This window comes from Chiloscyllium punctatum, chromosome 37 (assembly GCF_047496795.1).
Source record: "Chiloscyllium punctatum isolate Juve2018m chromosome 37, sChiPun1.3, whole genome shotgun sequence".
Taxonomy (NCBI): Eukaryota; Metazoa; Chordata; class Chondrichthyes; order Orectolobiformes; family Hemiscylliidae; genus Chiloscyllium; species Chiloscyllium punctatum.
The window spans coordinates 52483544-52504141 of NC_092775.1; the positions used below are offsets into that span (position 1 = coordinate 52483544).

The window sequence follows — 20598 nt, forward strand, 5'->3', positions numbered from 1 at the left end:
CTGTGGCTACATACAATATTACATGCATCCCGTCAGGACTACCCCAGTACCAGCAATCAAACAGAGGCAGGGGGCACAGAGAGAGCAAGTTGGTGGCACAGAGCAAGGGAAGGGGATGCGAACGACATGGAGCGAGGGGAAGTGAGCAAGTGACAGTGCGCAAGCTACAGAGAATGAGGGGGAGTGAGTTAGCAACAAAGGAGAGGACAGATGAGCAGGTAGATGGTGCAGAGAGGAGATTTGCAAGCAGAAGTGTCAAGTGGTTGATTCATCCTGGCCTCTTTACACGTTCCCCAGCATAACAGGGGCCATTCTTCAATCAATTTAACTCAGTGTGATAAAAGGAATTGGCTGGAGACTCTTTGCTGCCCTGGGCTTTTGCCCGAAACGTCGATTTCGAAGCTACTTGGATGCTGCCTGAACTGCTGTGCTCTTCCAGCACCACTAATCCAGAATCTGGTTTCCAGCATCTGCAGTCATTGTTTTTACCATGTTCAAATGTAGGCATGTCCTTCTCATGCCACACAAGTGCCAAGGACCATCTCCAACAAAACAGAATCTATCACTTCTTGACATTCAATAGCATTACCATCAGTCAATCTCCCACTATCAACATGTGGGGGATTTTTATGGGCTCGAAACTGAATAGGACATGCTATTGACAAAATACTAGGCTGACAAGAGCAGGTCAGAAACTAGGAATTCTGGTGTAAGTAATCAACCCTCTGACTCCCCAAAGCCTGTCCACCATCTACAGATCAAAACTCGAGAGAATGATGAATACTCTCGACTTGGAGATAGTGAGGACTGCAATACTCTTGCATAGATGAGTACACTCAGAAAACTTGAAACCAACCAGGATAAAGCAGCCTGTTTGACAGGCACCCCACCCACCATCTCTATCAATCACTCCTCTCACTGACATACAGTGGCGGCAGAATGTACTAATCACAATTTGCACGGCAACAACTCACCAAAGTTTCTTTGATAACTTCTTCTGAACCTAAGACCTCAACTATTTAGTGTGACAAGAGAAAAGAATCAAGGGAATCACTAACTACAAGCTGCTCACTACCCATAACTGGAACTTTATTGCCGTTCCTTCACCACCGAGAAATGGGGGTGGGGGAGAGTAACGGGTGCTGCTGGAGGGACAGGCAGGGGGGTTTGGGGGGCGGGGGTCACAGGGATGGTGGCTGGAGGGAGAGATGGTGGGTAAGAGGGCGTGAGGGGAGCAGGAAAGGGGGACGGGTGCATGGGGGGAGCTGAGTGGGAGGGTGCGCGGATGGATGGAGGTAGGGGAGACAAGGGGGGGGTGGATGGGGGTGTGGGGAGAGACTGCAGTCGAACGCGGGAGAGACGGTAATGGGGAGGAATGGGGCAGGGGAGAGACGATGGCAGATGGGGGAAGAGATGTGGGGGAGGGGGACAGATGAAGGTTAGGGGAGATGCCTTGGGCAAATGAGGGGGTGGGGGAGACACTGGGTGGATGGGGGAAGAGACAGGGGGTTGGATGGGGGTGGAAGAGAGGGGAAGGGTGCTGGAGGAGAGGAAGAGAAGAGTGAGAAGAAGGGGAGACTATGAGACCTTTTTAAATCTTGAACTCTCCTTCCTGAGGAAAAAAAGACCCTTGTCATTCACCTTATCTATACCCCTCATGATTTTATAAACCTCTATAAAGGTCACCTCCTATGCTCCAATGAGAAAAAGCCCCAGCCATTCCAGTCTGTTTTTCCATCTGACCTGATGTGACCTCTTAACTGCCCTCTAGAATAGTCATGCTGCAAAAGAGAGAAACCTATTCATCAATGTGGAAGTCCGAAAATTTTGATAACACTGAGGTGATGAATTCCTTGCAATTGAATATGGGATCTCTATCCTAAGGTTACACATGTTCAGGAGCTACTATATGAGGTGAGTACGGTGCGTGCTCATATTGCAATGAATAATTGTTAATTGATAAATTACAATCTGACATTGAGACCCGAGATACTGCCTGGTTAAAATCTTCCAGCTTTGCGCAAATGTAATGGAAATGTATCAGCTCTGACCTCACTAGTCTGTGCAATAGCTTAGCGTAACCACATTTTGTATATAGAAGTGTGCATGAGATACTTTGACAGAAAACACTGCTGATAGTTCAGTTTTCTGGATGGTACGTTTGCAAGACAGTGTCACACCAACAAGATGGGTTTAATTCTCAAACAAACACAGAACGTTAGAGAAACTCAGCAGGTCTTAGCGAGTTTTGAGAAGATTTGTCGCTTAGGTTGAGGTTCTGGATGTAAGTTTGCTCACTGAGCTGCAAGGTTCATTTTCAGACGTTTTGTCACCATACTAGGTAACATCATCAGTGAGCCTCCAGTGAAGCACTGGTGTTAGTGACTCACTTTCTATTTATGTGTTTAGGTTTCCTTGGGCTGGCAACACTATTTCCTGTTCTGTTTCTCAGAGGGTGGTAATTGGGGTCAAAGTCAATGTGTTTAGTGATAGAATTCTGGCTGGATTGTCATGCTTCTAGGAATTCTCATGCGTGTCTCTGTTTGACTTGTCCTGGGATGGATGTGTTGTCCATTGTTCTTAGCAGGGGCAGTAATACAGAGACTCGAACAAAAGCTCTGCCAACTATCCAACCCAAACTCTGGGTCCACTACGTGGATGACACCTTTGTCATCACTAAACGAAACAAATTTGAGGAAACCTTCAAGATCATCCCTTACTGGCATAAAATTCACTAAAGAGGGGGAAAGCAACAACAAACTGTCATTCCTAGATGTCACCAATAGAGCGAATAGCCAATGGGGAACTTCAAACCAGCCTCTACAGGAACACACACATATGGACCAAATACTGAACTACAGAAGCAATCATCCCAACATCCACAAACAAAGCTGCATTAGAACATTATTTCAATGAGCCACCACACACTGCAGCACAGAGGAACTACGCAGAGCGGAGAAAAATCACCTATACAGTGTATTCAAAAAGAACGGGAACCCAAAGAACATAGTCCGCCGATTTCTCAGCAACAAATCCAAATAAGCAGACAAAATGCGCCCAGAAATCCGAGTCACTCTCCCCTACATCAAAGACATCTTGGAAATGACTGCCAGACTACTCATCATGGTAGCCCACAAACCCACCAACACAATAAAACAGCAACTAATGAACTTGAAAGACCCTATACAGACAACTTTAAAATTAATGTCATTTACAAAATACCTTGCAAGAACTGCAACAAACACTACACTGGACAAAGAGGTATAAAGCTAGCCACCAGGATACATGAACATCAACTAGTCAGAAAACAACATGACCCACTCTCACTCTCTTGACATACAGATGAGGAAGGGCACCACTTCGACTGTGACAATACACCCATCCTAGGGCAAGTCAAACCGGGACACACACAAGAATTCCTAGAAGCATTGCTGTACATCTCTATGACTCTAAGCATGGCATTTCAACCGGAACGCTATCAACAAACAAACTGACTTGGACGCCATTTACTGTCCTGAGGAAAAGAGCAGGAAATGACATCATCAACCCACTGAAACCTAAACATTTGAATAGAAAGTGGGTCACTAACACCAGTGCTTCACCGGAGGTTCACTGATGATTAGATTACTTACAGTGTGGAAACAGACCCTTCGGCCCAACAAGTCCACACCGACCTGCCGAAGTGCACCCACTCAGACCCATTCCCCTACATTTACCCCTTACCTAACACTACGGGCAATTTAGCATGGCCAATTTACCTGACCTGCACATTTTTTTTGAACTGTGGGAGGAAACCAGAGCACCCAGAGGAAACCCATGCAGACACGGGGAGAATGTGCAAATTCCACACAGACAGTTGCCTAAGGTGGGAATTGAACCCAGGTCTCTGGCGCTGTGAGGCAGCAGTGCTAACCACTGTGCCACCGTGCCACCCACCGTGATGTTACCTAGTATGGTGACAAAACTTCTGAAAATGAACCTTCCAGCTCAGTGAGCAAGCATACATCCACTCAGCAGGTCTGGCAGTATCTGTGGAAAGAGAAACAGAGTTAATATCACAAGCCTGGCATGACACTTCTTCGGAACAGACCTGCTGAGATCCTACAGTATTGTGTGTTTGTTTCAGATTTCCAGCACTCTATTTTATTTGTATTCATGGGTTGAATTCTGATACCAGCTGAGGTCTCCATGAAGGCCTCACCTTGTCAACCTCATCTCTGCCTCTTTGTTGGCTACGTAGAACGTTGATCTTCCGTAATTACACCGGCACCACTCCCCACCTCTTCCTCCGCTACATTGATGACTGCATATGCGCCACCTCGTGCTCCCGCGAGGAGGTTGAGCAATTCATCAACTTCACCAACACATTCCACCCTGACCTTAAATTTACCTGGACCATCTCTGACAACTCCCTCCCCTTCCTGGACCTCTCCACCTCCATTAATGACGACCGACTTGACACTGACATGTTTTACAAACCCACCGACTCCCACAGCTACCTGGATTACACCTATTCCCAATTCCTCCGCCTCTGCCGGATCTGCTCCCAGGAGGACCAGTTCCACCACAGAATACACCAGATGGCCTCCTTCTTTAGAGACTGCAATTTACCTTCCCACGTGGTTAAAGATGCCCTCCAACGCATCTCGTCTACATCCCGCACCTCCGCCCTCAGACCCCACCCCTCCAACCGTAACAAGGACAGAACGCCCCTGGTGCTCACCTTCCACCCTACCAACCTTCGTATAAACCAAATCATCCGCCGACATTTCCGCCACCTCCAAACAGACCCCACTACCAGGGATATTCTGCCTTCCGCAAAGACCATTCCCTCCGTGACTACCTGGTCAGGTCCACGCCCCAAACAACCCACCCTCCAATCCTGACACTTTCCCCTGCCACCGCAGGAACTGTAAAACCTGCGCCCACACCTCCTCCCTCACCTCTATCCAAGGCCCTCAAGGAGCCTTCCACATCCAAAGTTTTACTTGCACATCCACTAATATCATTTATTGTATCCGTTGCTCCCGATGCGGTCTCCTCTACATTGGGGAGACTGGGCGCCTCCTAGCAGAGCGCTTTAGGGAACATCTCCGGGACACCCGCACCAATCAACCAAACCGCCCCGTGGCCCAACATTTCAACTCCCCCTCCCACTCTGCCAAGGACATGGAGGTCCTGGGCCTCCTTCACTGCCGCTCCCTCACCACCAGACGCCTGGAGAAAGAATGCCTCATCTTCCGCCTCGGAACACTGCAACCCCAGGGCATCAATGTGAACTTCAACAGTTTCCTCATTTCCCCTTCCCCCACCTCATCCTAGTTCTAAACTTCCAGCTCAGCACCGTCTCCTTGACTTGTCCGGATTTGTCCTACCTGCCTATCTTCTTTTCCACCTACCCACTCCATCCTCTCCACCTTGACCTATCACCTTCATCCCCTCCCCCACTCACCCATTGTACTCTATGCTACTTTCTCCCCACCCCCACCCTCCTCTAGCTTATCTCTCCACGCTTCAGGCTCACTGCCTTTATTCCTGATGAAGGGCTTTTGCCCGAAACGTCAATTTCGAAGCTACTTGGATGCTGCCTGAACTGCTGTGCTCTTCCAGCACCACGAATCCAGATTCTGGTTTCCAGCATCTGCAGTCATTGTTTTTACCTAAGGATTAGTTCACTCCTCATGAGAGAGCACAAACTATGGTCCTCTGGCAATATGTTGAAGTAAAAATTATATGCGGTCTAAGAAAAAGGGTCTCACACGCAGACCAGGGTACCCAACAGACACAGCTTTATGAATCACTGATAAAATCAAGAATTGTGACCGCTAATTCCAGAATATGATTTCGTTTAAATAAATGAAAATGTTTCTAAAATTATAAAAGATTACATAGTGTTTGCTCTCTTGTTCTGCTTCAAAAAAAAGCACTGTGTGAAGCAGCATAACAGTAACTGAGTACAACATAACAGATGTGAGCAGTTTCTAAAATAAACTTGAATAGCAAGTTGAGGTCTTACCCTCGTAAAGGGTCAAATCACATACATTTAACATGATGTATTTGCATATAAGTGCAATATCCACCTCATCTCTTTCATCAATTTACTGACCAAGACATCCAGCCTCTGTGGTTTTATGAAAAACATTATCAGCTGCGTTTTTTAATAAAAGCTTATTTCACACTAAGACAGCAATAAAGTGTAAATGCAAAAACTTGTGGAAGCATAGAATTGGTTGCAAAATTATTCATAATCTTCGATCTAGGGGAATGTATTTTGCAGACAATTTGATACAGTACCTTCAGTGCGTGCAGATTTCACACAAGATTCTGTTGCCTTGGATTTCTTTGCTTTCTGGAAAAACAAACAAACAATTAGATCCAACATGAAAATCATAAACTGTGACATGATGTAGTGTGGTTTACAACTTAAGAGGCTAAGCCTGCAACATGACACTCTACAGACAGTGAAAACAGAGAGATTCTGGTCTAACGTCTGTATTTCACACTACACAGAAAACTGCAGAATAATCATTCTGAGCTAATAATCATTGCCAGCATGGGGACTTGAGACAAATTCCACGTACATTAAGAGATCAAGCAAGAAGGACTGCTATTTCCCAATACTAATTCAAAGATTGCCTGGCAAGACCTCAAGATAATGGGAGGATTAGCCTTTAAAATGTTATGTTTATCATCACATACTTGTAGTGTTGCTCACGGGAGGAAATGACAGTATAGTCCATGAGCTAGAAAAGCACCAATCATATGGGGAAATATATTCCAGCAGGTATTGGTTTTCCAGAGCAAGGGGTTGACTACGATTGAATGCTGCAGACTGGTATATTCCCAGAAAGGAGGACAACATGCCCCTATCCACACCGATGGAACTGAGGTTGAGAAGGTGAACAGTGTAAAGTTTCTCGGAATAACAATAACAAACGGTGGCTCAGTGGTTAGCACTGCTGCCTCTCAGCGCCAGGGACCCAGGTTCAATTCTAGCCTTGGGTGACTGTCTGTGTGGAGTTTGCACATTCTCCCAGTGTCTGTGTGGGTTTCCTCCGGATGCTCCGGTTTCCTCCCACAGTCCAAAAATGTGCAGGTCAGGTGAATTGGTCATGCTAAATTGCCTGTAGAGTTAAGTCATTAGTTAGGGGGAATGGGTCTGGGTGGGTTACTCTTCGGAGAGTCGGTGTGGACTAGTTGGGCAAAAAGGCCTGTTTCCACACTATAGGGAATCCAATCTAAAAGAACCTGTCCTGGACTTCACATACAGATGCAACAGTGAAGGCGCACAACGCTTATTCTTCCTCAGGCGGTTCAGGAAATTTTGCATGTCTATAAGGACTCTCACCAACTTCTACAGATGCACCACTGAAAGCGTACTGAGCAGATGCATAATTGCCTGGTATGGCAACTGCTCTGCCCAGGACCGGAAGAAACTACAGAAGGCAGCCCAGCCCAGACTAACACAGAAGCCAACCTCCCATCCGTGGACTCAGTTTACACGGCTTGCTGCTGTGGAAAGGCTGCCAACATCAAAGACTCATCGCACCCTGGTAATGATCTCCTACAATCTTTTCTGTCAGGCAGAAGACACAGAAGCCTGAACACAGGCAGCAGCAAGTTCAAGAACAACTTCCTCCTCGCTGTTATTAGACTGATGAATGGACTCTCTAGCCTCAAATAATGCTGATCTTGTTAACATTGATCTCACCTAGTACATGCCCAATGCAACATATGCCTCGAAGTCTTTTTGCAACCTTTCATCTGTACATTTTTGCTTACTATGACCTGCTTGCACTGCCCATAAACAAAGCTTTTCACTGTACTTTGGTACATGACAATAAAATCAATGTGCTGACGGACACACTAAAATTTGGGGCTGCTGCTGCCAAGGCACAGTAGGGAAATAAAACAGTCTGAGGTCTTTTTGCAAAAGCTGTATGGGGTCTGTTCAGTTATCGGGTCCTCTTGATACCTCAAATATACATAAATATAATCTTGGACAATTATGAGACGTCTTTGGTTTGTTTGGATACAGTCAAACTTCAATGTTTGTTTGTTTCCTTGATATGTTACTGTACAGAACTGGATTGCACTTGTGACTATGTATAAAAAGATACATTTTGTGAATAAAGTATATTTTGGAAATAAAAAAAAGGCTTCAGGTGACAATGGGAGGAAAACAACAAAAATTGGCAAAGAAACCTAAAAAAGCTGCAAGGTTGAATGTATTTCAGACAAAACTAATTTCAGCAAGTACATTCTAAAGATATGCTTTTTTTGACTTGAGCAAAGGTTTGGGGTGGCCTTATTGAAATTTATAAAAATATGAGGGGCATAGGTAAGGTGAATGACAAAAGGTCCCTTTCCTATGGTAGAGGAGCTCAAAACTAAGGTGCATATATGTAAGGTGAGAGGAGAAAGATTTAATAAGGATGTGAGGGGCAACATTTCTCCAAGAGACTGGCTAGTGTGTGGAATGAACTGCCAGAAAAAGTGATGAATGCAGTTGAAAGACTGCATTTGGATAAGTTCATGAATAGGAACGATTTTGAGGGATGTGGGCCAAACGCAGGGAGGTGGGATTAGTTTAATTTGGGAAAATAGTTGGTGAGGACTGGTTGGAGGCTCTCTTTGTATAATACCACTGACACTATCAGGTGAGGTCAACTCAGTTTTCCTGAAAGGGCTTGATAAGGTGAGACAATGTTTCCCTTTATGGTGGGGGGGTTGGGGGGGTGGGTGGGGGGTGGTGGTGAAGAGTCTAGGACCAGATGGCACTATCTTAAATTAGCACCTCTACTCGGAAAGTCAGAGGATGGTGCATTTCTTCTCTCAGAAGTTTCAATCTCTTTTGAGCTTCTTGTCACATACAGCTGTTGGGGTAGAGTCCTTGTACTCTACTAGAGCCTAAGATTGATGGATTCTTGATCAAAAGGGGAATCAAGGGCTATGGACAAATCACAGGAAATTGGAAAAGAGGACCAGCCATGATCTAACTGAATGGTGGAGCAGGCTTGAGGGCTAAATGGCCTACCCCTTTCCCTTTTTTTAAAATCTTATGTTGTCAAGCAGAACAAAAAACCCTCAGGCATTGACTGGGATGACAGGCCATTTCTCTGCTATATTAGAATTAGAATTAGAATCCCTCCAATGTGGAAACAGGCCCTTCGTCCCAACAAGTCGACACCGACCTTCCAAAAAGTATCCCACTCGGACCCATTCCCCTACATTTACCCCTGACTAATGCACCTAACCTATACATCCCTGAATGCTACGGACAACGTAGCACAACCAATTCGCCTTACTACACATCTTTGGATTCTGGGAGGAAGCCCACGCAGACACAAGGATAACTCCACACAGATAGTTGCCCAAGGCGGGAATCAAAACCTCCAGCTCCATGCTCTTCGATCTACCCAGTTCTCCAAATGGCCCCACTTACCCAGATGCTTGCATGATTCAATCCCACAGAAGTCCATAATAACTCTAAGACATTAAATGATGTGATGCAGTATCAGGGACATCCGGGATCACACCATTCTGATGCAGCTGTTTGCCAGACACTACACCACCTGAGATAAGCATTTCCTCATTTTCCAGTCGGTTTTAGTGCCCGTTCACTCTATTAGGGATCATGGCAGCACTGCTATGCCTGTGTTGCACCAGCTCTCTGTAGTGTTCTGAGCAAGTAATAAAGACGTGTAGATGATATTGGTGGTCCACAACCACCAATTCCTCCACAGCATGCTGTTTTAAAAATCTCACAACAGTTCTTTTTGTTTCAGCTTGCAGAGCAGTTAATAATGGGAAAATGGCAGCACTGCTCGCTGCGAGATTATGCTGCTTGGAGGAGGTTCACAACTTTCACCTCCAGTTTTGTACCTTGCATGTTTTCAATGGCTCTCTCAATCCATGATCATAAATTGTGCCTCAGCCTTTTGTCTATCCTCCTCTCTTCTGAAACCTGTGTGGCTTTCTGCCATCTGGCCAGCATTACCCTGTAACATACACCTACCTTACAAAGCAATCATGTTTCCGGTCATTTTCCTTCCTTTTGCTTTTGATCGAATTTGCCAGATTAGAAAATTAAGCACAGTTCAGTACTACTGGCTCTGTGGACTCAGACTTGCTTCATTTTCTGTCACTATTTCCAAAAAGTGTGACAGGAAGGGGATTTCAATTTAGGTAGTGATTGCAAATGATGATACAGCATCATACACTTCATCATTCATCATTTCCAATTTCTGTGTGTCATTTACTTCAACATTTAGTAAGACAGGCAGTGAACCTCCAAATAAGTAGTGGTAGGCCATTCAGTCTCTCTAGCCTGCTGTAATATCACGAATGATCTGATAGTGGTGTCAAATCCATATTTCTGCATATCCCTAATAACCATCTTGTTAGTCAATGTTCAAGGAAGAGAGAGGAGGAAACATAAGGTGCAATACAAACATTGATTACACTAGTTTAAGGGTTAGCACTGCAGCCTCACAGCTTCAGAAACCTGGGTTCGATTCCAGCCTCAGGTGACTGTGTGTATGGTGTTTGCACATTCTCCTCGTATCTGCATAGGTTTCTTCAGGGTGCTCTGGTTTCCTCCCACAATCCAATGCACAGGTTAAGTCACTTGGCCATGCTAAATTGATCATAGTGTGCAAGCTAGGTGGGTTTGCCATGGGGAGTGCCGAGTTACGTGGGTAGGGGCTGGGTCTGGGTGGGATGCACTTCAGAGGATCAGTGTGGACTCGTTGGACTGAATGGCCTGCTTCCACTCTGTAGGGATTCTATTCAAAACAAAATTTTTGAAAGGTTTTATATTGTACATCTTGTCAATTATATTGTTAATAGCACCAACAGTAGATGGGCCTGAATCCCACTTTGCCAAAAAAATCCACGCTTTGATGACTAAAAAATAAAAGTTTGCATATTTTCCTTTGATATTTCATTTTTGAACATTTCACTTTTATTTTGCCTTTCAACAAACACGCAAGCTGCAATTCACCACCTTATTAGCTGCCTTTAAAATTCAAATATTCTGAATTTAATTACTTCAATAAAACAGACAACTAAAGAAATGCACAGGAGGTTCATTATGATCTCTGAAGATAAGAAACAGGCTAACTTTCCTAACTTTCTATGTATACAGTTTCTACCAGAAATGATTTTTTTTAAAAAGCAGCAACAAATTAAGAATAAAACTAACCATTTATTTACTGGTATTGTTCTTAAATTTAAATTAAGTATTTCAATTTTATCCTACTCAAAGAGACTGAACTCTCCAAGGCCTCCTGCAACATGTTTTCATGGACTTAAAATTATTCAGATTAAAAGATGTACTTTGTCCTATCTCCAACTTGGAAAATATATACGTTTACAATACCAGTGCAGATTTGTCCATGTTTGTATCGGAGGGAGTGTCTTATTATTCCATATCATAATTCTCAGGCAGGATGGTTTATGGTCATTTCAATTGAAACAGTTAAGTCACATTTGCAACAAAAACAGAAATTGCTGGAGAAACTCAGCAGGTCTGGCAGCATCTGATGGCGAATAAAGCAGAGTTAACATTTCTAGTCTGATGACTGTTCATCAAACTTATAAAACCTTTCAAAAATTAACTTTTGAATAGAATCCCTACAGTGTGGAAGCAGGCCATTCAGCCCATCGAGTCCACATGCCATCCAGACTCTTCACCCTCTTCATTAACGGTGACCAACTCAACACTAACGTCTTCTACAAACCCATAGACTCCCACGGCTGCCTGGATTACACCTTCTCCCACCTTGCCTCCTGTGAAAATGCTATCTCTTATTCCCAATTCCTCCACCTCCACCACATCTGCTCCCAGGAGGAAAAAGTTCCACCACAGAACATTTCAGATGATGATCTTTTTTAAAGACCACGATTTCCCCTCCCCAGTGGCTGATGATGCCCTCCAGCACATTTCATCCACTTCCTGCACCTCTGCCCTCAAACCCCACCCCTCCAACCGCAACAAGGACAGAACCCCCTGGTCCTCATCTTCCACTGCACCAACCTTTGTACACATTGCATCTTCTTCTGCCAATTCTGCCACCTACAAATAGACCTCATCACCAGAAATATATTTACCTCACCACCCCTATCTGCTTTCTGTAAAAACCGTTCCCTCCGCGACTCCTTGTCGGCTTCATGCCCCTCCAAAAACTCACCCTTCCCCCCTCACTGCCAAAATTGCAAAACCTGCACCCACACCTCCCCCCTCACCTCCATCCAATGCCCCAAAGGAGCCTTCCACATCCAAAGTTACACCTGCACTTCCACACATGCCATTTACTGTATCCGCTGATGCAGTCTCCTCTTCAATGGGGAGGCAGGATGTTCACTTGCACAGCACTTTAGAGAACATAGAACATTACAGCGCAGTACAGGCCCTTCGGCCCTCGATGCTGCGCCACCCTGTCATACTAACCTGAAGCCCATCCCACCTACACTATTCCATGTACGTCCATTTGCCTATCCAATGCACTTAAACTTGGCAAAGCATTCCATACCCTTACTACTCTCTGAGTAAAGAAACTACCTCTGGCATCTGTCTTATACTTTGAAGTTGTGTCCCCTCGTGTTTGCCGTCCCCATACTTGGAAAAAGGCATCCCCTGTCCACCCTATCTAACCCCCTGATTATCTTGTATGTCTCTATTAAGTCACCTCTCAACCTTCTCTCTAAGGAGAACAGCCTCAAGGCCCTCCAGCCTTTCCTCGTAAGACATTCCTACCATGCCAGGCAACATCCTAGTAAATCTTCTCTGCACCCTTTCCAAAGCTTCCACATCCTTCTTGTAATTCAGTGACCAGAACTGTACACAATACTCCAAGTGTGGCCGCACCAGAGCTTTGTATAGCTGCAGCATAACCTGCTGGTTCCGGAACTCAACCCCTCTATTAATAAAGGCCAAAACACTGCATGCCTTCTTAACAACTCTGTGAATTTGGGTGGCAACTTTCAGGGATCTGTGTACACCGAGTTCTCTCTGCTCATCTGCACTTCCAAGAATCCTACCATTAGCCCAGTACTTTGCATTCCGATTACTCCGGCCAAAGTGTATCACCTCACACTTGTCGACATTAAACTCCATTTGCTACCTCTCAGCCCAGCTCTGCATCCTATCTATGTCTCGCTGCAACCTACTACATCCTTTGTCACTATCCACAACTCCACCGATCTTAGTGTCGCCCGCAAATTTACTAACCCACCGTTCTAAGCCCTCATCCAGATCATTTATGAAAATGACGAACAGCAGTGGACCAAACACCGACCCTTGCGGTACGCCGCTAGACACCATGATGAACATGTTCCATCAACTACAACCCTCTGTTTTCTTTCAGCAAGAAAATTACTGATCAAAGCTGCTATGTCTCCCACAATCCCATTCCTCAGCATTTTGTATCATAGCAGACTGTGGGGAACCTGACCGAATGCCTTGCTAAAATCCATATACACCACATCAACTGCTTTACTCTCATCTACCTGTTTGGTCACTTTGTCAAAAAACTCAATAAGATTCGTTAGGCACGACCGACCCTTCACAAAACCGTGCTGACTGCCCCAGATCAGATTATTCTTTTCTAGATGGTTATAAATCCTCTCTCTTATAACCTTTTCCAACACTTTACCAACAACTGAAGTGAGACTCAATGTTCTGTAACTACCAGGGTTGTCTCTAGAACACCCATACAAACCAATCTCAATGCCCCGTGGCCGAACACTTCAACTCCTCCTCTCACTCTGCCAAGGACATGCAAGTCCTGGGCCTCCTCCATCCCGCTCCCTTACCACCCGACACCTGGAAGAAAAATGCCTCATCTTTCACCTCAGGACCCTTCAACCGCACGGCATCAATGTGGATGTCACCAACTTCCTCATTTCCCCTCCCCCACCTTACCCCAGTTCCAACTTTCCAACTCGGCACCCCCCTCATGAACAGCCCTACCTAGCAATCTTCCTTCCCACCTATCCACTCCATCCTCCTCTCCGACCTATCACCATTACCCCACCTTCACCTACCGATTGCACTCTCAGCTACCTGCCCCCCAGCCCCAACCCCCTCCCATTTATCTCTCCACCCCCTCGGCTCACAGCCTTATTCCTGATGAGGGGCTTTTGTCCAAAATGGTAATTCCCATAGTCCCCGGATGCTGCCTGCCCTGCTGTGAGTTTCCAGCACCACACTCTCGACATCAAATTATGCAGTTGGTTTCAACTAAAAACAAGACCATTTACCAGATAGGACACCACATTCTACAACAGCCCTCAAGGTTAATGTGAATGTGAGCTTTGAATGTGATGCTTAGGGCAAAACATGAATTTATGCTGGGCAGAACTAATTTAGATATGAGTTTAAGTACACAGTTTGTAACGTTTTTTGTTACAAAAGTAGCAAGGGAGGCTATCTTTGTACAGTTAATACCTTGCAGGGGCATGCAACCGGCAATTATTTTAGCAATCATATTGGAAGCCAATCTGTAATAGCACACTAGAAGTCAATTTTTGAAAATCATTTCCTGACAATGAAACCAACTTGAGATTTCCACTCCTTATCCTCAACATCTTAACTAAATTCAATTTAGCATTTTTGTAATTGTATAATATAGTCTTTGAACTAAAATAGGACAGCTGGCCAATAAAGTTAGGTATAAACACAGAGATATATGATGGATCTTCACCATAGCTCCTCATGATGAAAGATGTGTCTGGCAATCACTTTTATGGTGAGGACCGATAAGATTTGTTTGATCTAACATGCTACAGAAAATCACCAGTAATCTCCTGAGAAGAGGCTCCTGTCTTTAACAGAATGTAGTTTTTGCATAAAAACAATTCAGTACATGAAACATTGGCACGAAGATACTGTTACTAACATGGTCATTCTCTCTCGAAACCCAAAGTACAACTCTGGTCCATATGACATCAACTCGGGCAGTGCTTAATTCACTCTTCAACATTAACCCTTTCAGATCCTTACAACTTCATTCCATACGCAGCAGAGAAGTGTTCAATCATGCACTGACAATAAAATTGCCACTGTATCTTTTTCATATAAAGCCCTCCTGGCTACTCTCCTATATTCTACCCTCTACAAATCTAATATTATTGCAACCTTTGTGCTCATGCGTTAACTCACAGCAAGTCTCAGTCCCCCATTGCTCCTATGTCTATTGGCATACCATGGCTCCTAGTCAAGAAACCTTTTAATTTTAGAATTATCTTTCTGTTTTCAAATCATCCATACCCCACCTCTCTAACATGACCCACAACCGAGAAAACAACTCCACTGCTCTAGTTCTGACATCTTGGAATTCCTGCAATGTATACAGGATAGCCTTTTGGACTAATATGTTGAAAAATCAACTAGAGAATGGGCCATCCTAAACTGGTATTGTGTAATGAGAATGGAATAATAGTTTTGCAAAGACCTGTGGTCTGAGATACCACAATTTGATAGAATTTTTCCTCAAGTGATGTAGCTGATTCTGAAAGTAGAATCCAGAATCTGAACAGAAGGATTTACAGTTTGACTATGATAGATTGGGAGTATTCTTTAAAAGGAACGATGGTGGCCAGCATTCAAAAAACGTATGGGTGAACTGCAACAGTTGTTAATTCCATTCTGCAGCTGTTGTGGGTATGTTCACCGAGCTGGGAAGTTGGTTTGCAGACATCTCATTCCCTTTCTCAGAGACATCCTCAATGCTGTGGAGCCTTCTGTGAAGCGCTGCTGTACTGTGTCTGCTGGAATTTATCTGGTTTTGTTCCCGCTGCTTCCTGTTGTTCATTGCAGTGGTCGGTATATTGGGTCTAGGTTAATACGGTTATTGATGGAGTCCATAGATTGGCCATGCAAATGAGTGCCAAGCGTCTAGCTAGAGGGTTGTCCTTTATTTGGCTTATTCTGTTATTGTTGTGTTGTCCTACTCTATACATACAGATGACAAGGACCATAAATTTCATTGGGACAACACAACAATAATAGGACAAACCAAACAGAGGACAGCACTGAGGATGTTACCGAGAGAGGGGACGAAACAGCTGCAAACCAAATTGCCAGCTAAGTGAACATACCCATAACAAATGCAACCTGCACTGGAGCTACAAATCTTTACACAAACCTTGAATTCCATTCTGGCTCAAAAGTAAAATGGGAAACATGACCAAATCAGGCTTACAGGAGAAATTCGAAATGATATTAGATCCAAGAAAGAGGCAAACACATTGGCCTGAAAAAAACAAAACAAAAGGAGTGGGCATTCAGCAAAGGAGGACAAAGGAATCAATGAGGAAAGGAGAATGAGAGTAACCTTGCAGGGATCATAAAAGCTGACTAAACTTTCTATAGGTATGTGAAGAGAAAAAAAAATTGGCGAAGACAATGTAGTTCTCTTACAGTCAGAAACAGGAGAATTTATAATGGAGTAAAAAAAGAACTTGCTGACAAACTAAATACATGCTTTGGTTCGGTTTTCACAAAGGAAGACGTAAATGACATACCAGAATCATTGGGGAACACAGTTCGGTGACAGGGAGAAACAAAAGGAAATGGTATTGGGGAAATTGTTGGGTGGGGTGTAGAGTTGGGGCAAAAAGGGTCTTAAATGTTATGAGGGTTTCTGCCTCTCCAAAGCTTACATGCAGTGAGTTCCAGATTCCCACCACCGTTTTGGTGAAAAAAAGCTGACCTCATGTCTGCTCTAAATCTTCTGCTCTATACCTTAAATCTACGTGTCTGTTCATTGATCCCTCTCCCAAAGGAAAATGTTTCTTTCCTGTCTAGGCCCCTCATAATTTCATACATGTCAATCATGTCCCATTACTCAGAGTAGTCGGGGTTGGGGGGGGGGGCGGAATGGCCTGCCTGCAAACAGTAGTAAACTCGCCAATGTTAAGGGCATTTAAATGGGTATTGGACATACACATGGATAATAATGGAATGACGTAAATTAGATAGGCATCAGATTAATTTCACAGGTTGGCGCAACATCGAGGGCCGAAGGGCCTGTACTGTTCTGTAACATTCTATGTTCTATTTAAACCTCCCCCACTCTTAGGGGAACAACCCCAGCTTGTCCAATCTCTCTTCAGAACTAAAACACTCTAGCCTTGGCAACATCCTGGTAAATCTCCTCTGCACTCTCCCAGTGCTATAACATCTCTCTTCTAATGTGGATTCTAATGTGCACAGACCGGGCTGTAATCTAAACAATGTTTTATATATTTCCAACATAACCTTCCTGCTCTTAAACTCTGTACCTCGACTAACAAAAGTAAGAATATGCATCTCTAACCAGTTTAGCTAGCTGATCTGTTATTTTAAGGGGCTGGTGGACACGCACACCAAGCTCAAATTGCAAAAATATGCAATTTTAATGTTATCCATAAACTCAGTGATCAACCCTCCTACTTTCAACTCTAAATAACTTACATATAATCAGACAGCAGATACAGATTTACCAGAAGGATCTGCTGCCAGTCCACTTTAGCCAAATCTTATCAGATCTTATTTAAATCATGATTTGGAGATGCCGGTGATTTGGAGATGGGGTGCACAAAGTTAAAAATCACACAACACCAGGTTATAGTCCAACAGGTTTAATTGGAAGCACACTAGCTTTTGGAGCGCCGCTCCTTCATCAGGTGGTTGTGGAGGGCTCAATTGTCAGGCACAGAATTTGTAGCAAAAATTTGCAGTGTGATGTAACTGAAATTATACATTGAAAAATACTTTAATTGTTTGTTGAGGCTTTCATCTGTTAGAATACTATGATAGTTTCACCTCTTTCATGTGTAAAGCACAAAACCTTTATTTTAAAAGTTGCATTCTCCAATTAACTGTAACAAAGTGTGTTAGCCCCCTGTGTTCTCTGTCTTTGCCATAATGTTTAGACTGATTGTAAACTAAAAAGTGAGATAACAGAGTTTTACATTAATTCATGCAGTTTTTGAGCCAAGTATAATGTAACTCTGCAAGTCTATGTGGTAGGTACTCATGTGACTCAGCCAACATTGTCTATCTTATATGTTGCAGGCAAGGATGCCCCGAGGTATGGTACATTGGGGAAACCAAGCAAAGGCTACGGCAACGGATGAATGGGCATCGCACAACAATCAACAGACAGGAGTGTTCCCTCCCTGTTGGGGAACACTTCAGCGGTCCAGGACATTCAACATCGGACCTTCGGGTGACCATCTTCCAAGGCAGACTTCGGGACAGGCAGTAGCAAAAAGTGGCCGAACAGAGGCTGGTAGCTAAGGTCAGTATCCATAGGGAGGGCCTCAACCGGGGCCTTGGGTTCATGTCACACTACAGGTGGCCACCATTGCACTATACACACACACACTCATACATAGACACACAGGCCACTCCTATACACACACACATACACACATGTACACAGACACACACCCACTTACAGACACACACACTCCCACACTCTCACATGCATCCTCTCAGAGACTTAGGCCACTCTACACTCACGCACACACATATACACACTCTCTCACAGACACTCACAACCCCCCACCCTAGACACGCACACACACACTCCTACAGACACATGCACTCCCACACGCACCCCCTCACAGACCTAAGACACTCTACACTCACCTACACACATGCACATATACACTCTCTCTCACTCACAACCCCCCAGCCCAGACAGACAGACACACACACACACACAAAGACCCACATGAACACATATACATATACGTTTGTGGGGTGAATTTGGACTTACATGACACTGCAAATTTTTGCTACAAATTCTGTGCCTGACAATTGAGCCCTCCACAACCACCTGATGAAGGAGCGTCGCTCCGAAAGCTAGTGTGCTTCCAATTAAACCTGTTGAACTATAACCTGGTGTTGTGAGATTTTTAACTTATTTAAATCAGCCATCACTCAATTGAGAACTTAGATTTCAGGCACATCCTTGACCTTTTCCATAACAAATTGAATCTAATAGAGTCATCATCGCCGTCTGAAAAAGCTGCCCTGCTGATTCTTGCAACATTGATAATCTCAATAATTGCCCAGCTCCATTAGCTAAAATTAAGAACAGGACCACACCCTCTTGTCAGGCAAACTGGCTTGAAAAGCACTCCCAGATGCATTTTATGAATTCTACTTCCTCCAAATCTATGAACTTTGATTATCCCAGTTAACGTTAGGGAAGTTGAAATCTCCTATCATTGCTGCTTTATTTCTACATTTCTCTTAAGCAATGGGCTGAGAGTGGCAGATGGAGTTTAATTCAGATAAATGCGAGGTGCTGCATTTTGGGAAAGCAAATCTTAGCAGGACTTATATACTTAATGGTAAGGTCCTAGGGAGTGTTGCTGAACAAAGAGACCTTGGAGGGCAGGTTCATAGCTCCTTGAAAGTGGAGTCGCAAGTAGATAGGATAGTGAAGAAAGTGTTTGGTATGCTTTCCTTCATTGGTCAGAGTATTGAGTACAGGAGTTGGGAGGTCATGTTGCAGCTGTACAGGACATTGGTTAGGCCACTGTTGGAATACTGTGTGCAATTCTGGTCTCCTTCCTATCGGAAAGATGTTGTGAAACTTGAAAAGGGTTCAGAAAAGATCTACAAGGATGTTGCCAGGGTTGGAGGATCTGAGCTACAGGGAGAGACTGAATAGGCTGGGGCTGTTTTCCCTGGAGTGTTGGAGGCTGAGGGGTGACCTTATAGAGGTTGACAAAATTATGAGGGGCATGGATAGGATAAATAGACAAAGTCTTTTCCCTGGGGTCGGGAAGTCCAGAACTAGAGGTCATAGGTTTAGGGTGAGAGGGGAAAGGTATAAAAGAGACCTAAGGGGCAACTTTTTCACGCAGAGGATGGTACATATATGGAATGAGCTGCCAGATGATATGGTGGAGGCTGATACAATTGCAACATTTAAGAGGCATTTAGATGGGTATATGAATAGGAAGAGTTTGGAGGGATATTGGCCAAGTGCTGGCAGGTGGGACTAGATTGGGTTGGGGTATCTGGTCGGCATGGACAGGTTGGACTGAAGGGTCTGTTTCCATGCTGTACATCTTTATGACTCTAAGTTTGTTTACATATTTGCTCTTCTATTTCTATTGGACTGTTTGGGTGCCTTTGGAATGCTCCCAGCAATGGGACTGCTCCCTTTTTGGCCTTTATGCTTATCCAAGATGGCGGTGGAGTAGGACTCCTCAGCCAGAGTTCATCCACTCTATTTCTTTTCTTTCTTTATTTTCCTCTTTTCGTGTCTTTCTTTCCTTCCTTCTTCTTACATCCTACCCTTGAGCCCCGAGTGAAGCCATCTTGGACAACCAGCCTCAGTGAGGACTCCTGGCCTTGAAGTAAATCCAGAGTGGACTCCTGGCACTCCCAATCTGAACAGCCTCAAGATGAAGGATTGCGCGATCTGGAGGCAAGGGTTGGGTTAAAAGGACTCTTGTTCTGAACTTTTTATTTATTTTTCTAATTTATTCCAATGATTTTGTACTTTGTAAATAGGATGGCACGAAGTTCTGTAATGCTGGATTTTTTATTTCTTCATTTTTCTAATTTTTCCCTAAGAATTTGTA

At 44.2% G+C, this 20598-nt stretch overlaps 1 protein-coding gene across 1 annotated transcript in view; it reads right to left on the reverse strand.

Moving 5' to 3' along the window:
* rtf2 (replication termination factor 2) overlaps window positions 1-20598 on the reverse strand; it is a 157097-nt gene that overhangs the window by 21800 nt on the left and 114699 nt on the right. The window contains exon 7 of the mRNA XM_072556828.1: window positions 6295-6349. Coding sequence (XP_072412929.1) covers window positions 6295-6349 — 55 coding nt within the window. The remainder of the gene's footprint in view (window positions 1-6294; window positions 6350-20598) is intronic.